Here is a 21,438-nt window from a genome sequence, read left to right as displayed (position 1 = left end):
TTGATCCGAATCCAAGATGGCCACCACAGCCGCCATCTTGAAAACACATTTTTGAACTTCTTCTCAAGTTCTACCTGTTGCGATTTGGCTAAAACTTGCATGAAATGATCCTGACATGGATCTGACAAAGGTGTTGTTATTTTTCGGGTTGATCCAAAATCCAAGATGGCCGCCACAGCCGCCATCATGAAAACACATTTTGAACTTCTTTTCATGTTCTACTGGTGCGATTTGGCTGAAACTTGCATGAAATGATCCCGACATGGTCCCGACAAAGTGTTGTTATTTTTTTTTGGGTCAATCTAAAATCCAAGATGGCCACCATAGCCGCCATCTTGAAATCACATTTTGAACTTCTTCTCAAGTTCCACCCGTGCGATTTGGCTGAAACTTGCATGAAACGATCCTGCCCGTTGGTCTCAACAAAGTATTGTTACATCTCTGGTTGATCCCAAATTGAAGATGGCTACAATGACACTATATCTAATTAATTTCCTATATGTTAAGGCCCTTGGGCCTCTTCTTTGAAATAAAATTTGTTGAAAGAGAAATTGAAAATGATCCTGACATGGTCCTGACAAAGTGACACCATATATAATTAATTTTACTAATGCCAAGGTAGTCAGATGACCGTTTAAGGCCCTTTGGGCCTCTTGTTGTGTATATAAGGAGTTGTTTTGAGTGATTAATAACAAATAACAATAAAATTTTTATATTAATTTTTATTTAATATATTGTGCACAAATACTAATTATTACCAGATGACGTATAGATAATCATAAGAAAGTATACATGATATATTGTAAACCTTTTATTTCTGATAACAGTATATAAAATGTGCATGATTTATACTGTAATAATGATTTTATAATCATTGATATAAGTAACTTAAAGCTGACAATGCAAGTTAAAAAATATACATTTCAGATTTGATATCAAAAAAATAATGAAAAAAAAGAAACAAATTTTGAAGAAAAAAAATATTGAAAAAAAAAACTTCTTTTCAAATGTATACATTTAAACTTGCATTGTCAGCTTTAATATCATGAATCACTTGAATAAAGTATATAAATAGATAATTTGGATGCAAATTCCTTAAGTAAAGGATCCTTAAATTTTCTTCATTTGAAGATGTAGTTGAATTAAATTTGAAAAAAAGCTTAATTCAATTTAAATATATATGTAACTTTGGTCCAGATTGCTTTCTCAAAGAGAAAGTCTTTAACATAGACAAATGTGATGTGAGCAAAGCATCATTCTGATCTTATCAGAGTTGCTTCCCCTTTTTTCTCTCTCTTCAAAACAATATTACTAGAGTTATCTGCACTTGCGGGTAGGTATTGATTGTGACCTCATGTGTTTGCGAGCGTAACGTCATACGTTTCAGAGAAAACGACGTGAATTAGGCTCACAAAATAATGACAAGGGAGCTAACTCTATAATATGCAAATACGGAATAGTAAAACGGCTATTGAATTAAATGCTAATTGCACAAAGTTAGAATATTTGAAAGCCTGAACATATGATTCATATCATGATAAAGTCTTTCCTTTTACATATTTTATTACTTATAAATATATTTTTTATATAAACAAAAGTTACCATAGATATATGTTATACTATAGTTTTCTAATAATACAACATTCTTTAACCTTACATATTTGACCCAATAAGCGCCCAGGGCATTTGGAAAAATTGATTAGAATTAAAAAGGTGCTTAATAAGACAAAATTGTTGCAAATCTATACAGTTTTGTGTAGTGTTGGTCTTTATTTATGGGGGCCTCGGTGGCCGAGTGGTTAAGATGTCCCGACATATTACCACAAGCCCTCCACCCTCTGGGATGCGAGTTCGTATTGTGGGGCAGTTGCCAGGTACTGACCGCTGGCTTTGGGTTTTTCTCCGGGTCCTCCGGCTTTCCTCCACCAACAAACCTGGCACCTCCATACATGACCCTGGCTGTTAATAGGACGTAAAAACTAAACAAATCAACTTTATTTATGCCTGAGCAATTGAAATCGTGGCCTTAAAAAGGGAAAGGGGCACTTATAAGGACATGGGTGCTTTTTGGGTCAAATACGGTATATATGTATTTTGTTACAAGTAGGATAAACATGTACATACTGTATGTATATCGTATACATTAATGAAGATGCAAGTAAACATATTAATCTGTTCCTCAAAATCATTTATTAAACATTTGGAAATTTCAGAGCTATGAAATAAGTATGTTATAATGTATTCAATAAGTTCTATCAACACACACAATATAGGTTCCATTTGTGTTCTGATAAGAAATAAACTTAATTAAGAGGAAACAGATATATTTAAAGATGCATTGTTGGTAAAAATTATATTATAAATGTAATATACCATGAATTCAATCTACCTGGTAGTTGAAATTGTAATTCCACTCCACCACGATGTTCTACGATACACTCCAATACAAGATCTAACAACTCCCTGCTCACTGTCACCTCAGCATGACCCCTATGGTTAGCCAATAAGCATGTCGCCTACAAAATCTTCTGTGTGGTTGATTCTCCCGGAATTGTAAATGGCTAACATTAAGCCCCAAGATGTTCTGATTCTAGACCAGGAGTTCTTAGACACTGTTGCCCCAAACGGGGAATTGTGAGATTTAGAACTGAAGCGTATCGATCATAGTGGAACAGAATTACAAGTCTCATTTTGATTAGAATGCCATAAATCAAAGCTTAAATTGTTCATATCAGAGTGTTGTCCCCCCAGCAGCAGCAGAATCGACTTGAACATGCACCGTACGAAAACTTGGACGTCACCGGTGGCCCTGACTTTGTAGGATGTTTCATTGTTTTATGTGCATCTCCGTTAGCGACTCCATTCGAATGTGGCGAGAAGTAAGGGAAGCGAAGTGGCCTGTTGAAGAAAGGGACAGAGCTAGTTTTTTCTAAGTGAATTGGATCTGTACATGGCCCTAAATTAATCGGGACGTACATTATAAGTTTTCCGCCACATGTTGTGAATTTTACAGTCACGATCAGGTTGTATGCGATTGTTGCTAGGCGACAGCCAGGCATGACACTTGGTAGAAAGTTTGTGTGGGTCGGGAGATGAATCTCATAACCAATGATGTTACGTTTATTTGTCTTTGTGATAGTACCTTCAGGATATTTCTCCTCAACATTTGCGATGTTGAACTGGGCTTTAGAACGAACTCCTTTGACAGAAACAGTCTGCCTGAGAACACATGTAATCTTTTTAATCCTATTTGCATAGCGATTTTCTGTCTCTAGGTGAATTTTGATGTCATCTCCAGCAAGAAAGCAGGACCGATCAAGTGACAGGTAAATGTTTGCAGGTTCTCGTACCGTGAACACTGAGCAGGTGATCGGGACATCCTCGACGTGGGTCACTGGTGTCATTGCCATGGGAACAGAATGAATGTCAAAAGGTCTCTTCACATGGAATGTTTGTTTGCGTGAAACTAACACTTTGACAAAATTGTTCATTGAGTGGTTGCTTCGTGCTGACGATGTTGATCCAACATCGTCACAGATACGGGCTTTTACAAGGTACGTAGTTTCCATATTAAACCCATTGATTTTGTCTTGGTAGTTGCAAGAGGTGGGGATGCTTTCTGGCAGCTGTAGCCGGAAGTTTGAGACATAGTGTCCAGGTGTGATGAGGGATCCCCAGCGTCCATCAGGCGTTCCAATGATGTAGGAACGTTTACTGAGAAATACATCACGTTTGGTGGTAGAGACTCCCGACTCCTGTTGTACTAAAGTTGCAGTAGTTTGTCCAAGGATCAAAAGTTCAATAAAGCGAACATCCATTTCATGGCTAATATCAAAGATTATTTTCCCAGTGAGCTCCTCACCAGGAAGAAACCTATGACGTTCATGTTTGTCAAATTCTATGTCAAACTGAGTCACATAATACTCCTTGCGTTCCGGGCGATGTCTGCGGAACGCCACAGAGCTTCCTTTGGTGTCAGTGCTAGGCGTCCGGCGTCTGCTATGTGTGAGATGACCATTTGTTTTAGGAAAGCCTCGCACACTACCAGGAAATGTTGCACTGGCCTGCCCAGTGACACGAGTAGGGGAGACAACTCTCAAGGATCCAGCCGACATTGGAACTCCTCTCATGGATCCTTGGGGTATTGGAACACCCTGAGATGGGCCTTTCTGAGTCCCTACATTTTTATGAAGTTCACCTAGTGCCTGGCCACCTCGAGGCGTAGAGGCTTGATACTTTAAATGGTTTTGGTCCTCTGCTCCAGGGACTGTAATTATCTTGGCAAGTTTGGCTTTGGTGGAAGCCTCATTACGATATTTAGCACTACGTGGACTATTGTTTATTCCATTGGCGTTGTTCTGTATGTAGTGCCGACGCACTTCTTCTGTATCCTGAAAAGTCTTGTTTTGTATGTAATGGTGCTGGCGTTCCTGATTTGTGTCTGGATAACTAAAAGCTAGGTTAGTTTGTGACACAGAATCAAGATGGCTAATCTGAATATCTTGATCTTGTAAGAGTTCACTGTTCATCGATCGTGGACTGTTTGGGTCTTCATCATAAAGATCAGGGGAGTGAGGATAATGGTTCATTTCGACGTATGCGCGAGCAGTTCCTTGCACAGGTTGCATTCTCAAAATCGTAGATCGTCTAAAATAGCTCTTGACTGGTCAGTTTGTCATTGCATCAACTGCAAAAATAAGAAATGATTGTTATTAATGATTGTTATTATCAGAGATTATTGTGAAGAGGTGGATATGATTACCAAGTGAACATAACGATATAGATAGGATGTACATAACCTGATGCCATGGCAGAATTAAGACATGTTCATGAACACACAATAATTTTCCATAGAAATCCTTATATAATGTTCACCCAGAGTATAGAGTGCACAATGTTGGATATATTTCTTAGATATTTTAATCTAGCTTCTCAAATATCAGCAGTTAATGAATATTTATGAGAAAAACAAATTTTGTAGTGAAATTCGAAGATTGTCAATAGCGAGTTTCTATAGAGGGGAAGCCATACCTGAGATGTCACTGTATAAAGACTAATAAAATCATTACATACAAACACCTGATTAATCTTACATGGGATGGTTAAACAGCTGAATGATTTCCCCATAATAAACCCTGTATATCGCTTATATATCCCATGCTCACTCGTCCCGTATTGTATAAGTACAGGAGATGGTTATTGATTTATATGAACACATGCATTGTTAATAACATGGATGAGTGAGAAGGGTAGTTTTCCTTAACCAGGGCGGTTGATGTGTATGACATTGTTATTATACGGTAAGGTATATCATGGTAAGGGTGGGGGAGGGGTTATATGTGCTGCAGCGTGCTGTATAATCGATGCATGATTGTACAGGAAATCTCGCGCAGCGGAATTATGGTGATTGCATGCTAGTATCTAATATAACTACACCTATAATGATGCAATATACATGTACTACAGGGGCACATGTCAGAAATGTATTGATATTTCATCAAGTCCCAGCCACGTCAGCTCTTCCTAATAATTCTTAAAGAAATTATTGAAGCTGGTGAACTTGTATAAGGTTAGGGCTCAAATCACGCTCTTTTACTTTACTGTCAAGCTGTACATGATATATTTTAGCTTATTTTCCAGGATAATAACCATGGGGATTTATATCCGACTGGGAATTGATGCTGAATTTATCTTATAATTCATAATTTGTTGTGACAGTCAAAAGTCCAGAGACTACAGTCATAGTGTATTAAAATTTCTCATTTAAATTAAATTATATATATCATACACATAAGTGATAAATCATTATAAAAGGTAAATTGTTTCTTTTCAGATTTAAAAGAAAAAATGAAAAATCGTAAAAGATAATCAATTCCTGCTGCATTTGTACTCGAATTTCTAACTTGCAATTGCAATGAAAGAAAAAAATATATAAAAAAAGTCAACTTCCTCAGCTCCATTACAAATGTACTTTCGGCATTTATAACATTATAATAGCACTAAAATTGCTGTTTGAACTCCTGTTTTATGGCCAATATGTACAGGTCACCCAGTGAACATTTTATCCTGAAAGTGCTGAGCTTAAGCTTCCCTGTAATTTGTATAGAAGGTATCTGTAGGAGTGTATACCTGTGGTTATCTGATTAAGTGTAATACCTGTCTATTATATACATCCACTTTATTTACGTTCTCATTTTTCTTTTGAAAGTTTAATTTTACTGCATGGTTAGCTTAACCTGAAAAAAAAATTGTATATATCTCTTAAATTTTTAATTGCTATCGGTATTTTGTAAGAAAGAAAAAAAAGGAATTTATGTTGTAATACTAGATATGTTGAAATTTCTTTATTTCTTCTTTAATTTCTATTCTAACAGATGTATGGATGTTAATTACATAAAGGTAGATTTTCACAGGTGAGCTAACAAAGTAAAATGACTAGCCACTGTGGTTGGATTTTAAATATAACACAATAAGCAAACCTGTTCTGATATATTTATAAAGATCACTTGTAGCTTTAGGGTCTCGAGACAATGCTGGTGTTTAAAAGAAGAATTTTTATTTGTTGTATAAGTCTGTCTGACAATTAACAATAGATCTATCGCTTTCAACGCCGCAGGGGAAATTGTTTGTTTTCATATTTAGTGACATTACTTGGACCAATATATTACTGTTTGAGAAGTTAAGATGTGTATATAATTATACAGAGGATTTCATTTGACTGTATAGTTGTATTTTCAGGACACTGAACATGTGTCCATAGCCAGCATTAAAAGACAATTTGAACAGACTATCAATGGTCTATGTACAATCCAAAACTCATGATTAACTTGGCAATAACAAGATATGTAAGTTCATCTTATAACACGACTGTGATTTTCTTTAAACATACTATACAGATGCCATGGACCTCTTTGTCAAGTAAAATTGGGTTAATTTGCTTTATATGCATTCATTATAGGTTTCACCGGATGTCAGCAGTACAAAATTGTTCAGACAGGCATATGCAGTGCTACAATTCTAAATCTCCTTAAAAGTTTAGATTGTAACCTTGAGCTGGCAGAAGAATTCATGGTTTTATATAAAGCTCTATTGATGTTTGTAGACAAATAACTAAAATTTTATTCAGCCTATCATTCTTTACATTATAAAAAACGATACTTCATATCAATTTTTATCAATTTTTGAGACTGGCAAATTGATTTGGTTCAGGGAACTAAAGGCGAGCAGAATATCGGTTAAGACTTTTCAAGGTTGTCTTGTTTCAGTATTGTATACTGGACGCACAATTCATGTGCCATTGTATATAGTAATACTTTCATGTATATCTGATGCACAATACACAGACCATGTATTTGGTTTTGTCTGAATGGTGTGACAAAGTGTCTAATAACCTATAAACCTTGTACATATATATATATATATATATATAGAGAGAGAGAGAGAGAATGGTCTAGACTGACAGGACTATAAAACAGAAATTAAATATGAAATCTAAATCTGAATATGTAAATATTATATTAACACAAGACTTAATCTGCACCTTACAACTGTCAGCTGATGATATATTATATTGTATAAATGGTTGTACGTTCATAATGTCCAACAGCAGTTGCAGGCTATCACAACTGATCTATCTAAGCTTAATTAGGTCTTATGGAACTGATGAAGCCCCTATAGCTGATTGTATGGCTGAGAAAATCTCTGTATGATTTAGGAGATCTTTGTACATATATGACTGAGGAGATCCCTGTATGACTGAAGAAATCCCTGTATGAGGGAGGAGATCCATGTACGACTAAGGAGATCTCTATATGATGGAATAGATTCCTGTATGACTGAGGAGATCCATGTATGATTGAGGAGATCCCTGTATGATTGAGGAGATCTCTGTATGAAGGAGGAGATCTGTGTATGACTGAGGAGATCTCTGTATGATGAAAGAGATCTCTGTATGAGTGAGGAGATTTATATATTACAGAGGAGATCCTTGTATGACTGAGGAGATCTCTGTATGACTGAGGAGATCTCTGTATGACTGAGGAAATCTAATTATGACTGAGGAGATCTCTTTTTCTCCCATACTTCACAGGGATATCCCGTGGTTGCTAGGGAAAAGATATCTCTATCTAACTAGGGGGGTGTAAGACAGCTCACACGCGCTAGACAATAACGTGACGTCATCAATACATGCTCCATAACTTCGGCGCGCATTGTAGATGACGTCATCAATTTTGACATAAAACCACGTTCCTGCAATAATGGCGCAATGCAAAAACTGGAAACCAAGTGGGATTGAAAAGTATAGAAAAAAAAGAATCAAACATGGGTCTGTGAAGTGGACAGGGATATCTTAACTCAAGTGAAATATTTTGGCCGTCAACCCTCGACAAGCCTCAGGTTGACTGGCCAATATCTTTCACTCGGGTTGAGATATCCCTGTCCACTTCAAAGACCTATGTAAGATTCTATTAATGACTGAGGAGATCAGTTGTATGACTAAGGGGATCTCTTTATGACTGAGGAGATCTCTGTATGATTGAGGAGATCCCTGTATGAGTGATGAGATCTTTGTATGACTGTAGGAGATCTCTGTATGACTGAGGCGATTTCTATATGACTGAGGAGATCTCTGTTTTGCTGAAGAGATCTCTGTATGACTGAGGAAATCTATGTATGACTGAGAAAATCTCTGTATGAGTGAGGAGATACCTGTATGACTGAGGAGATCACTGTATGACTGAGGAGATCCCTTTATGACTGAGGAGATCCATGTATGAATGAGGAGATCCCTGTATGACTGAGGAGATCCATTTATGACTGAGGGGATCTCTGTATGACTGAGGAGATCCATGTATGACTGTGGAGATCTCTGTAGAACATGAAAAGATCTTTGTATGATGGATGGGATCCCTATGTGGCTGAGGAGATTTCTGTTTGACTTAGATCTCTGTATGATTGAGGAGATCCATGTATGAGTGATGAAATCTTTGTATGACTGAGGAGATCTCTGTATGACTGAGGAGGTTTCAATATGACTGAGGAGATCTCTGTTTTGCTGAAGAGATCTCTGTATGACTGAGAAAATCTATGTACGGCTGAGTAAATCTTTGTATGAGTGAGGAGATATCTGTATGACTGAGGAGATCTCTGTATGACTGAGAAGATCTCTGTATGACTGAGAAGATCTCTGTATGACTGAGGATATCTCTGTATGACTGAGACAATCTTGGTATGGCTGAGGAGATCCCTGTATGAGGTATGACTAAGGAAATCCTTCTGTCTCTGTATGAATGAGAAGATTTCTATATGATTGAGGAGATCCCTGTATGAGTGATGAGATCTCTGTATGACTGAAGAGATTTCTTTATGATTGATCAGGAGATCCCCTTATGACTTATGAGATCCATGAATGAATGAGGAGATCCATGTACGACTGAGGAGATCTCTATGACTAAGGAGGTATCTGTTTGACTGAGGAGATCTCTGTATGACTGAGGAGGTTTCTATAAGACTCAGGAGATCTCTGTTTTGCTGAAGAGATCTCTGTATGACTGAGGAAATCTATGAATGGCTGAGAAAATCTCTGATTGAGGAGATATCTGTATGACTGAGATCTCTGTAAGACTGAGGAGTTCCATGTATGACTGAGGAGATATCTGTATGACTGAGGAGATACCTGTATGACTGAGGAGATTCATCCATGTATGACTGAGGAGATATCTGTATAACTGAGGAGATCCATGAACGACTGAGGAGATCTCTGTATGACTGAGGAGATCCCTGTATAAATGAGGAGATCCCTGTATAACTGAGGATATCCATGTATGACTTAGGAGATCTGTGTATGACTGAGGAGATCTCTGTATGACTGAGGAGATCTCTATATATGATGGAGGAGATCCCTGTGTGGCTGAGGAGATCTCTGTATGACTGAGGAGATCTCTATATGACTGAGGAGATATCTGTATGACTGAGGAGATCAGTTGTATGACTAAGGGGATCTCTTTATGACTGAGGAGATCTCTGTATGATTGAGGAGATCCCTGTATGAGTGATGAGATCTTTGTATGACTTAGGAGATCTCTGTATGACTGAGGAGATTTCTATATGACTGAGGAGATCTCTGTTTTGCTGAAGAGATCTCTGTATGACTGAGGAAATCTATGTATGACTGAGAAAATCTCTGTATGAGTGAGGAGATCCCTGTATGACTGAGAAGATCACTGTATGAATGAGGAGATCCATGTATGAATGAGGAGATCCCTGTATGACTGAGGAGATCCATTTACGACTGAGGAGATCCATTTACGACTGAGGGGATCTCTGTATGACTGAGTAGATCCATGTATGACTGTGGAGATCTCTGTAGAACAGAAAAGATCTTTGTATGATGGATGGGATCCCTATGTGGCTGAGGAGATTTCTGTTTGACTTAGATCTCTGTATGATTGAGGAGATCCATGTATGAGTGATGAAATCTTTGTATGACTGAGGAGATCTCTGTATGACTGAGGAGGTTTCAATATGACTGAGGAGATCACTGTTTTGCTGAAAAGATCTCTGTATGACTGAGGAAATCTATGTACGGCTGAGTAAATCTTTGTATGAGTGAGGAGATATCTGTATGACTGAGGAGATTTCTGTATGACTGAGGAGATCTCTGTATGACAAAAGAGATCTCTGTATGACTGAGGATATCTCTGTATGACTGAGACAATCTCGGTATGGCTGAGGAGATCCCTGTATGAGGTATGACTGAGGAAATCCTTCTATCTCTGTATGAATGAGAAGATTTTTATATGATTGAGGAGATCCCTGTATGAGTGATGAGATCTCTGTATGACTGAAGAGATTTCTTTATGATTGATCAGGAGATCCCCTTATGACTTAGGAGATCCATGAATGACTGAGGAGATCCATGTACGACTGAGGAGATCTCTATGACTAAGGAGGTATCTGTTTGACTGAGGAGATCTCTGTATGAGTGAGGAGATCTCTGTATGACTGAAGAGGTTTCTATAAGACTCAGGAGATCTCTGTTTTGCTGAAGAGATCTCTGTATGACTGAGGAAATCTATGAATGGCTGAGAAAATCTCTGAGTGAGGAGATATCTGTATGACTGAGGAGATCTCTGTAAGACTGAGGAGTTCCATGTATGACTGAGGAGATACCTGAATGACTGAGGAGATACCTGTATGACTGAGGAGATCTCTGTATGAATGAGGAGATCTCTTTATGACTGAGGAGATCCATGTACGATTGAGGAGATCCATGTACGACTGAGGAGATCTCTGTATGACTGAGGAGATCTCTGTATGACTGAGGAGATCTCTTTATGACTGAGGAGATCCCTGTATAAATGAGGAGATCCCTGTATAACTGAGGATATCCATGTATGACTTAGGAGATCCATGTATGACTGAGGAGATTTCTGTATGACTGAGGAGATCTCTGTATGACAAAAGAGATCTCTGTATGATGGAGGAGATCCCTGTGTGGCTGAGGAGATCTCTATATGACTGAGGAGATTTCTTTATGACTGAGGAGATCTCTGTTTTGCCAAAGAGATCTCTATGATGGATCTCTATGATGGAGGAAATCTATGTATGACTGAGGAGGTCTCTGTTAGACTGAGGAGATCTCAGTAAGACTGAGGAGTTCCATGTATGACTGAGGAGATCTCTCTATGACTGAGGAGATCTCTGTATGATTGAGGAGATCCATGTATGACTGAGGAAATCTCTCTATGACTGAGGAGATCTCTCTATGACTGAGGAAATATCTCTATGACTGAGGAGATTTCTGTATGACTGAGGAGATCTCTCTATGATTGAGGAGATCTCTGTATGATTGAGGAGATCCATGTATGACTGAGGAGATCTCTGTATGATTGAGGAGATCCATGTATGACTGAGGAAATCTCTCTATGACTGAGGAGATCTCTGTATGACTGAGGAAATCTCTCTATGACTGAGGAGATCTCTGTGTGACTCAGGAAATATCTGTATGATTGAGGAGATCTCTGTATGGCTGCAGTCTAAGAGTTGATCCCTGCTATATTAGATTTTAGAGCCACACTATATAGGATCCTTATGTAATGTTTGTATTTAATATATCGTCAATCTTTGTTTTGAATTAGATGTTTGCTCTCTAGGTGGGTATACATGCATGTATTTTGAAACCCACCCATTATGTGTGTGTATGCTAATTTAAGCAGTGGTTATAAGGTGACATTCTATCATGCTTGTAATTCTATCTTTTTAAGTTTTTAAAACTGCTATTTAGTTTCTATACAAAAGCATAAATATTGCATTAAGCATGAAGAATTTCAAAGATATTTTGTATCCTACCATTTCATTTACATATGAAAACAGGATTTGCTGAATTTACATTTAATGTAAATTACACAATATCCATGTTCACACCTTGCACTCCCGCTAAAGGTAAATATAGAATGGATTTGTTGCAATAGACATTTTATGCTATATTGTCATCTAGCTATCCTGTCACTGTCTGTGGTTACACTGTTTCAAACTGACATGTCTAGTTCCACTAGATTTCTGACACCATATCATGAAACACGTCACATGGCTTATAAACTTCATATTCCCTAATGTGTAACAGCTAGCATCAGGATATTAAATAGTTTAGACTTTTAAAATTAATATGTCCACACCAGGAATTTAATAATTTAATGAATCATATTATAGATCGCTTTCCCATGGGGTCTTCATGTTTTGAGCTAGATATAATGTAAAGATATGAGTTGTACATATATACATCAGAGTGTGTAGGGGAAAATCACATGGTTAGTAAAATCATTGTAGTTGACAATCCTGATATAATGTCATCTAATAAAAATTGTAACTGAAATGGAAACCAAAACAGAATGACATTTTGTTGTCATTATTTAGAGAAAATGTAGCATATGATAGTTAACGTAATGGGCCAATTTAATTTATTTTGGAAAATGATTGATGCAAAATATCTGTTAATGTGTTTGCTGTATTAAGTAAGCTTCATTTACCAGGTAGATCAATTCTCACAAAATTTCTGTTTACCTGGCCATGGAATGCTATAATAGCAAACACGAACAATAATGAGTTTGCATATATATATAACTGCCTATAAGTTGTGAGAGCTACGTACCCGTATACCATTCTAACCATTGAACAATTGCAGAACTCAATTTCCATTCAAATATTTCTGTTATAATAATAAAGAAATGTACATATAATATACTTACATTGATCATGTTCCTTGGTTTGTTGTGTCCCAATGTTTAGCCATCCTTTACAAACATGTGTCTTACAAACTAGTACACAATCCCTACAATTTTATATCCGACTATAGCACAAAGGAGCCATGTTTAGTGTGGAATAAAATCTAACGTTGCCTGTATAACTGGGGTGTACCCTTGTGGGATCACACCTGTATAGAATAATGTCTGTTACTTGGATCACACCTGTATTGTAAGAATGATGTAGGTTTACCTGTAGTAATCTTACAGGTAATTACAGGTATGTATTAAACTGTTTGTATAAAACAGTTCTAGTCATGCGAATCGAGTCAATCCCGTCTTCCAATACAGATTATAAGCACCTAGCAGCACATGGTCCTGGTATTCAGTACATTATAGCTGTACAAGTATTGAGAAATCATACACATAATCACGCACTACCCGGAATCTTAATGTGAGAATCTGAGTTCACTGTACATCCACCCGCAATATTGTGAGAACGTCCTTTCTTTAGAGTTGACTTCACAGTTATTACGGGGTATTCATATATGCTTCCTGCGAAAAGCTCCTAGATAGCTGCCTTTGGTTGAACTTCGATTCAACACAGATAGCTAGTCGAAATAGTGCCCAGGTGTGATATTAGTTATAAATGCAACAGATAGCTAGTCGATATGGTGTCCATGTTTCCTTCAGCTTTGGTATTCATTTCCACCTGGTGTATACCATACGATGTGTCATCATAACGAGTTTGTCCTAGCAGGATCTACCTGGAATGAAGGTTCAGTACTGATACAGTCTTTGGTATTTCTGTTATGACCTGAGCACCGTCAAAGCCTGATGACAGGTGTGACACAGTCTAAAACGTCTGTGTTCTATTTAATGGTAAAACCCGTACAACACACCAACTACTCCAAAAGCGAAATTCAAGTCTCTTCTGTTTGTTCAGCGGAGTGCAGCCTTCCAATCAATGGCTTCTAAGGGGTTACAATGGAGACCGGGAACACCATCGGAATGACTCCTCAACTTTACAAATCAAAAACACATATAAGATTTCAGTATTTGTATTAAATATTTCTCTAATTTTGATAGATATTAAATATTAATGTGTTGGATGTATGGTATGCAAGAAGTTTAAAAGTGGAACTTTTCTAAATTAAGCATTTTTCGAGAAATTGTTTGTGTCGTACTGTGATACCGTTAAGCTAACAAGGTGATTAAGATGTGGGGTTTAACTAATTTTGTTTCTTTATCTGGAATAGGTAATGTTATTGTCCCCGGGTAGTTTGAATATTACAAAGATCACTGGGGCGTGACTGTACAGAAGTATTTCGTCATGCCCAATAGCTGTAGACTCTAGCTACTTAAAACAATCTTAGATCTAAGGTATGTTACGCTTGATGTGCTGTACAAACAGACTTACACCCTAAAGAGCAAGTAATGGATTCATCCTTCAGTGCATGGGACTAATTGATTATCTTAATAAGGGTATATATTGTAGTCTAAGTCATTTGGTTACATTTTTTATTGATTATTTTTTTTGCATGTCAATAAACAATTTGCCTAACACTTTACTTCTAGTGACAATATATATAATTAGCGATATATTTCATTGATGTCAGCTTATTGATATTTTTATTTCAAAACTATGCAGAATGTTTAAGTTGTTAAAACAGATTCTGAACGACCTATAACCTAACCTTTAGGTGCCCATTACATGTATTGATGGGAGGAAAACCGGTTTTCTCATCCAAAGTTTGTGAATGATTAATTTCTTAATACTCTGGTACAGGATGTTAAGTGAATTTTTTGCACACCATTTAACCGCATGTTTACCTAATCGTATCTGAAAAACAGTATTGTTCATTTTCAAATTTAATCAGATCTTGAGTTGTTTTATTTAATTTGCAGTTTAACTTAAATACATACAACTTTGTTGATAAGAAAATTTTAATTGAAACATATTCATGTCAATTTCTGTAACATATAGCATTTCTAAATAACGTTTACTTCATACTTGATCGATATAAATTTAAGCAGATCTTGAGTTGTCTTGCAGTTGAATTTACATACATACAATTCTGTTGATAAGAAAATTTTCATTGAAACACATTTATGTCAATTTCTGGAACTTGAAATTAACATATGTCAATAATGTTTACTTGATATAAATAGATCTTTAATTATTTCCTTTAACTTTATGATTTTGTTGCACAATCACTGCCAGGAAATATAGAAAATAAAAATAAATAATCAATAAAATTGACATTCATAGTTACATTTTTTCATTTCACAATCTCTTGGTGACCAGTTTTGATGGAACTGTATCAGGGGAGACAATCAGATAGAAGGGGATTATAACACATTACATTTTTGTAATACATTAATCAAACATGTATTTATAATTAAAGCAGATAGAATTTTAAAGATATATTATTCAAGTAAAAATTCAGAGTGAAAATAACCAGGCCTGAATTTTAGGAAACTATATCAATATTATGAAGACATGCAACTTTAAAATTTTAAAATGTGGGTCTTTTTCGATGAATAAGAAATTCTATAATATTAGTAATCTGAACTTAATGGATAACATTTTAATTTTTTGTTATTTTACATCGATTGCGAAATAAGTTATAAAACTTATGCAAATAACTCTTGATGGCCCAGAGGTACATGTGAGTGCATGTGGGGTGTTAGTGTAGGAGGGAACCGGAATGCCCGGAGTAACTAGAAAACCCACATGATCGGGCAGGGGACTCCTGACCTTTTCACGTCCGTGCCAGGGATGGAACCCTTGCATTTTGGCGACTAGGGGAAAGGCAAGCAGTTTAGTGACTTCATCACCCGATCACTCGATGTTTAACTTAATTAATTCTTTAACAAAATATTTAAGCAGTACTCTTCTGCAAGTCCAATTGCATGTTGATTAAATATGATATTGCACTAATTGTATTTTCTGTATATGTAACAATTGTTGTACACCAATCACTAAGGAATATAATGGAATTGATCATTATAACTCTTTTTAAAATGATCATACTAAAATAGGAACATGTACAATAAGGTTTTTTTTTGCCAAGGTATTTCCCACACTGTTGTAGCCTAAGAATCCCTGATTGGGGGTTTGACAGGTGTACAATGACGCGTCCTCATGACAAACGAGGTAAAACATTTAAAATCTACACCAGACAATGAGTATCTATCACAGTGTTAATTTGTATAGATTTGTATCTACAGGGTGTAGGTATTGAAGGGGCGTACACAGATCAGATTAGGACTTTGTGTTCTATGGGCGTTGTTTGTTGAAGGTCATTGACAGAGGTGCACATTTTTCTGTACAAGTAGTTGTATGTGACATTGTTACATTTAAATCAGATACAGATTATACTGTAATGTATATATGTAGTTATTATGACTCAGCTATGAAACAGGAGGGTGCACCAGGGCTTTTTTCAGCATGATTTGGGGCCGATTTTCGGCCCCATTCCCCATTGCAAAGCCTCTAAATTTTTCCCAATTCAAGCCTTAAATTTCCCAAATTCAAAATTTCTTGAAAACTATCCAAATATATTGCATGAACTTAGTAGGCTACAGCTTTAGATATTTGGGAATTGGCTTCAGAAAAGTGCATAAACTACACTGGAAATAAAATATCTTATTTGTTATGCTATATTTCATATTTTTTCCCAAATCTTGGTTTTGTCGCACATTTTCCCAAATTCAAAGCCACGGGCCCCATTCCCAAAGCAATGAGAAAAAGCCCTGGTGCACTCTATGCCACTTCATTTTCGTGAGGTACACATTTTCTCAAAAGTTAGCGAGAGAGCTCTGCAACGCGAATTTAAATATTTAGCTTACAAATATGTGTACTCAGCTGGTAATTTTACAAAATGTGTGTATATGGTTGTCAGTAAAACCCCATCTTATGCTATGAAATCATTTATTTGCAAATATTTTTAAAATAATGAAGATGCAAAATATTGCATACAAGAAAATCAATAAAGTGGTTTGTAGTACAAATCCTTGAGCTAGGTTGGGTCACAGAAACTTTTAAATGACAGTATGCATCATTGTGTTGTCTATATATCATTCCTCAGGGAACATATTGTTTTGAATTTTTTCTAAAGTAGTTGGAATCTATTTTATATACCTTATATACCCTTCAACTTGTAATATAAAGTGACTGCCCCATACGCAGGGTTCTCGTTAAAATCCGGTTGCCAGCAAAAACAGCTGTTTATTTTCCTGTTTACAACTGGCTGTTTTTGTCAAAAATAAATAATGACCACCACAGGGACTTGTGGCTCCCAACCACCTATTATTAATTTTCAACCATCTATTAAAAATCACCCTGCCCATACGTATACATGATGAATTATAGTTATATATGTACCAACCTTCATCTGTTGGGCACTTTTTAATTTCTTCATTTGACCAAGTATGTGCCTAATTATAAATGACACATAAATTCACCAATTAGTGGCTTGTAATTAGTTATTACAATTAAAATCACAGACAAGTATATTGTCATCTATACTACACGTACTGTTAGTTCCTAAATATTTAAACTTTATAGACTTCTCCCAACTATAGTACACATATATAACACTTACCGTGGGGCCGCGGTGGCCGAGTGGTTAAGATGTCCCGACATATTACCACAAGCCCTCCACCTCTGGGAAGCGGGTTCGAATCCCATGTGGGGCAGTCGCCAGGTACTGACCGTTGGCCGGTGGTTTTTCTCCGGGTACTCCGGCTTTCCTCCACCAACAAACCTGGCACCACTACTGTATAGAATGGCTATTAAATTGTCATGAAAATATCATAAATGTTCTTGCATTAAAACCTCATCAAAATTCCATGAAAAACATGCATGAATAAGAACATTAATTGTTTCTTAATCTTTTCACAAAAGATCATCTTTAATGCTATTAAAATTATCATATTTTATGAAAAATAACTTAATGAGGTTTTAATTATTTGATTAATGATATTTTAAAATCAATTAAAAATTAATTAAAAAATTGGCAATTTTTAATTTTCTTTTCATTGTTGTCATCACTGGTTTAACAATAATTAAAATCATTAAAATTAATGAAATCAGTGCATGATTAAGAACATTAAAATGATTAATGGTAATGAAAAAACAAAATTGAAATTTTAATAGCTATGTACGCCTTAATTAATTCCTTATTAATCAATTGTTGTTGAAAAATAGCCCACCATCTACTGATTGTGAGCTAAAAATGCATATATATATTCATATCACTACTGGCAAATGTGACCAGCAACTGCCCAATAATATACCAATTAGTGGTTGCATATTAATGATGAAATTCCATTATTTTTTATCAATATTTAATTGATTAATTGCCATTATTTTATAAGCATTGCAAAATAATGGTGTTCAATATCTAGTTTGAGGGTCATAACACAATAACCTTGTAATGACAATCAAATATCAAATTCAGATTATCATGGGCATTAATATTCCTTGTTTTCATTAATGACAATTACTGTAATGGCCATAAATGGCAGTTGAAATGAACTAGATCATTATTTCCTTTCTGTCAGATGATTATCATATATAATAGGTGATTAAAAAATCTTAGAGATAACAGTTTTGCAGCTGTTACTTTCATTATAAACAAAATAATTGATATTTGCCTCAAATAAACTAATAGTTATAAAACATAAAACATTGACAAGAATTCAATATTTTTGTTTGACAAACACATAATATAAAAACCACATGCATTTTAGGAACACCTTAGAAATTATATTTGTGTGCCCTATTTCACGTTGATAAAGAATTGTAAACACATTTAAAATCTACTGAAAGTGTTCATCTGTACCTTAAGATATTCAGGAATGAGATCATCTTTTCACCAGTTCTCAAAACTTACATTTTAAGAAGAATGAATATTCCCCTCCAGCACTTCAACAGACACTGCAGCCATTTTGGATTTTGTCTGTTTTGGCGGGAAAATTGAAGTCACATGACTTCTTATTTTGATTAATGGCCATTAAAAAATATTTAATGGAATCAAATATATATTTCATGACATACATAGAGAAATAATGGCCAATAATTCTACTAGGTAGATTTTCATTTAAAACTAATGGTCATTAAATTTCAAGCTGCATTTTCATTGTCTTAAAAGTTAGATAAATTAGAAATTTTGATAAATGTTATTGTTTTGCATTTCTTAATGATAATTATCATGGTCATTAACTTACATCAAATATTTCAATTATCATCAAAAATCATTAATGATAATTAAAATGCAAATTAATGATCTTGAAAGTCAAAGACTACAAGAAGTAATGATCATCAAATTGCTGAACTTTTTAAAGCATAATTTTCATGGCCTTGAAAACTTATTTTAATGAGAAATAAGTTGTTCTTAATGAGCATTAAAATTAGTTTTAATGATTTTAAATGAAATAACTGCAGCTCATTAAATTAAGAAAAACATGATTTAATGAGCAGTTTTAATGTAAAAACAATGATTAATGACAGTTTAATAGGATTTTAAGTGCATTTTAATTAAAGTTCTATGCAGTAGTGCACGTCCTTACATGACCCTGGCTGTTAATAGGACGTAAAAAATAAACAAACTTACCTGTGATTCAGTGTCCTGGTCCAGAGATATTCAATCCCGGATGTACTTGATACACAGCACTGAACTGCACCAAAACATATATTTTCAGATACATTATGCAACTTTGTTTGCTACACTTAGTGTCAGGTAAAATTAGATGTAAGTATAGGAATGTTATCCAAGTTTAAGTTTCCTGGTGTCAGAATTGTTGTGGAGGCCATGCATTCTGAGTATGAAAACCTGTCAGCAACATATAGGTATTTATGATGTAATTCTAGCTTGATTTATAAGGCTCTGATTGAATGACTTTGGCTGAAGTGTATATGTTTTAATTTTGTCCTATATATTCAGCCAGGGATTTTATCATGTAAGGATGCACTAGATTTAGGAGGTGTCAACATATATAATACCATACCCGGTATGTCTATTGTTTTTTGAACTCCAAACCCTGACAAATGGATTCTCCTGCTTACTACGTACTCTAATGTTATTAATTAGGTCGGAACAACAACTCGCCCACAACATTTACATTAACATTTGGTTCAAGAAGTAGCATATAGTCTTATTTAAAAATATTGTTAATTTAAAACTAGCTCTTTCCTTTTGAACTGATAATGGCTGAATGGTCAAAGTATCCTCTTATATATAATATATAAGAATCCTCTCAGAAATAAGAAAAAATACGACTGGTGCTGTCTTTGGACAACAATGTTTGAACTCAGGGTGAAATACTAATACTCTGACCAATGGTCAGCTAAGTTTTTCTTGACGCTCTAACTTTCCACCTCTGCCAAAATGTAACCTGTACATGTCCTTTAATGACTGGTGTTCAAACTTCTACAGTGACGCTGTATAAATTTAAATGAGCTTTGGGACAAAGGTAAACCAAGCTGTTACCACCACAAATGTACTACATACTGATACTCCTACCATGTGCTCTGAGCAATGGCTACTTCAGCAAATAATAATTGTGTTGGATTATACTTGTACAACATTTAATTATGAAGGTGTCTGAAAAGGCAGGATGTCCTTACGAAAAAGTATATCACATTTCATCTAATGTCCAGCCTAGTAGCTCTTATGATTATCTGAACAGGTCAAATACAACAGAATGTGGACATATTGGGTGCCCTGCTCCCCACATAATCCTGTATCCTGTTGCATCTCCTGTTCCATATAAAGACTTGGTATATAAATGTCTTACAGACATTTGTTATTTTACTACCGTATTAGCTGTAATTAGTGTCCCTCCCCTATAAGAGCCCCTCCCCTTTTCTAGAGAAAAGTTGAATTCAGTTGTATAATTAACCTCATCCCATGAATTAAACAATTAAACAATATATGTGATACCTCTAGCATTAACATAATGATTGTAACCCATATTACACGAAATTCCAAGTCTTTCACATGTGAATCACGACATGATAATGACTTTCTAAAATGCATCCATATTTACAAACTGTAACAGATTAATTAGTAAATGAGTCATGAGTAAAGAAAGATTTTAAAACTATAGCTGACTTCTCTCGTCCACAGCTTACATTTTGCATTTTTCATTAATAAATGCCCCCGCCCTTTATTACGCTTTGTTACAA

General features: G+C 35.6%; 2 protein-coding genes across 2 annotated transcripts in view; one reads left to right on the top strand and one right to left on the bottom strand.

Moving 5' to 3' along the window:
• Window positions 1-2,606: 2,606 nt before the first annotated feature.
• Window positions 2,607-19,966, bottom strand: LOC138310743 (uncharacterized). The gene is made up of 3 exons (XM_069252081.1): window positions 19,865-19,966; window positions 13,248-14,264; window positions 2,607-4,687 (listed from the first exon to the last, which is right to left on the bottom strand). Exon 3 carries the CDS (start codon window positions 4,626-4,628, stop codon window positions 2,727-2,729), a length of 1,902 nt encoding a protein of 633 aa, XP_069108182.1. The 5' UTR covers window positions 4,629-4,687; window positions 13,248-14,264; window positions 19,865-19,966; the 3' UTR covers window positions 2,607-2,726.
• LOC138310897 (alsin-like) overlaps window positions 19,945-21,438 on the top strand; it is a 46,211-nt gene continuing 44,717 nt past the window's right edge. The window contains exon 1 of the mRNA XM_069252223.1: window positions 19,945-20,100. Within this exon, the coding sequence (XP_069108324.1) occupies window positions 20,015-20,100 (86 nt within the window). The 5' untranslated portion in view covers window positions 19,945-20,014. The remainder of the gene's footprint in view (window positions 20,101-21,438) is intronic.

This window comes from Argopecten irradians, chromosome 16 (assembly GCF_041381155.1).
Source record: "Argopecten irradians isolate NY chromosome 16, Ai_NY, whole genome shotgun sequence".
Lineage (NCBI taxonomy): Eukaryota > Metazoa > Mollusca > Bivalvia > Pectinida > Pectinidae > Argopecten > Argopecten irradians.
The sequence above is the reverse complement of the archived record's forward strand: the minus strand, read 5'-3'. Positions and strand labels throughout refer to the sequence as shown.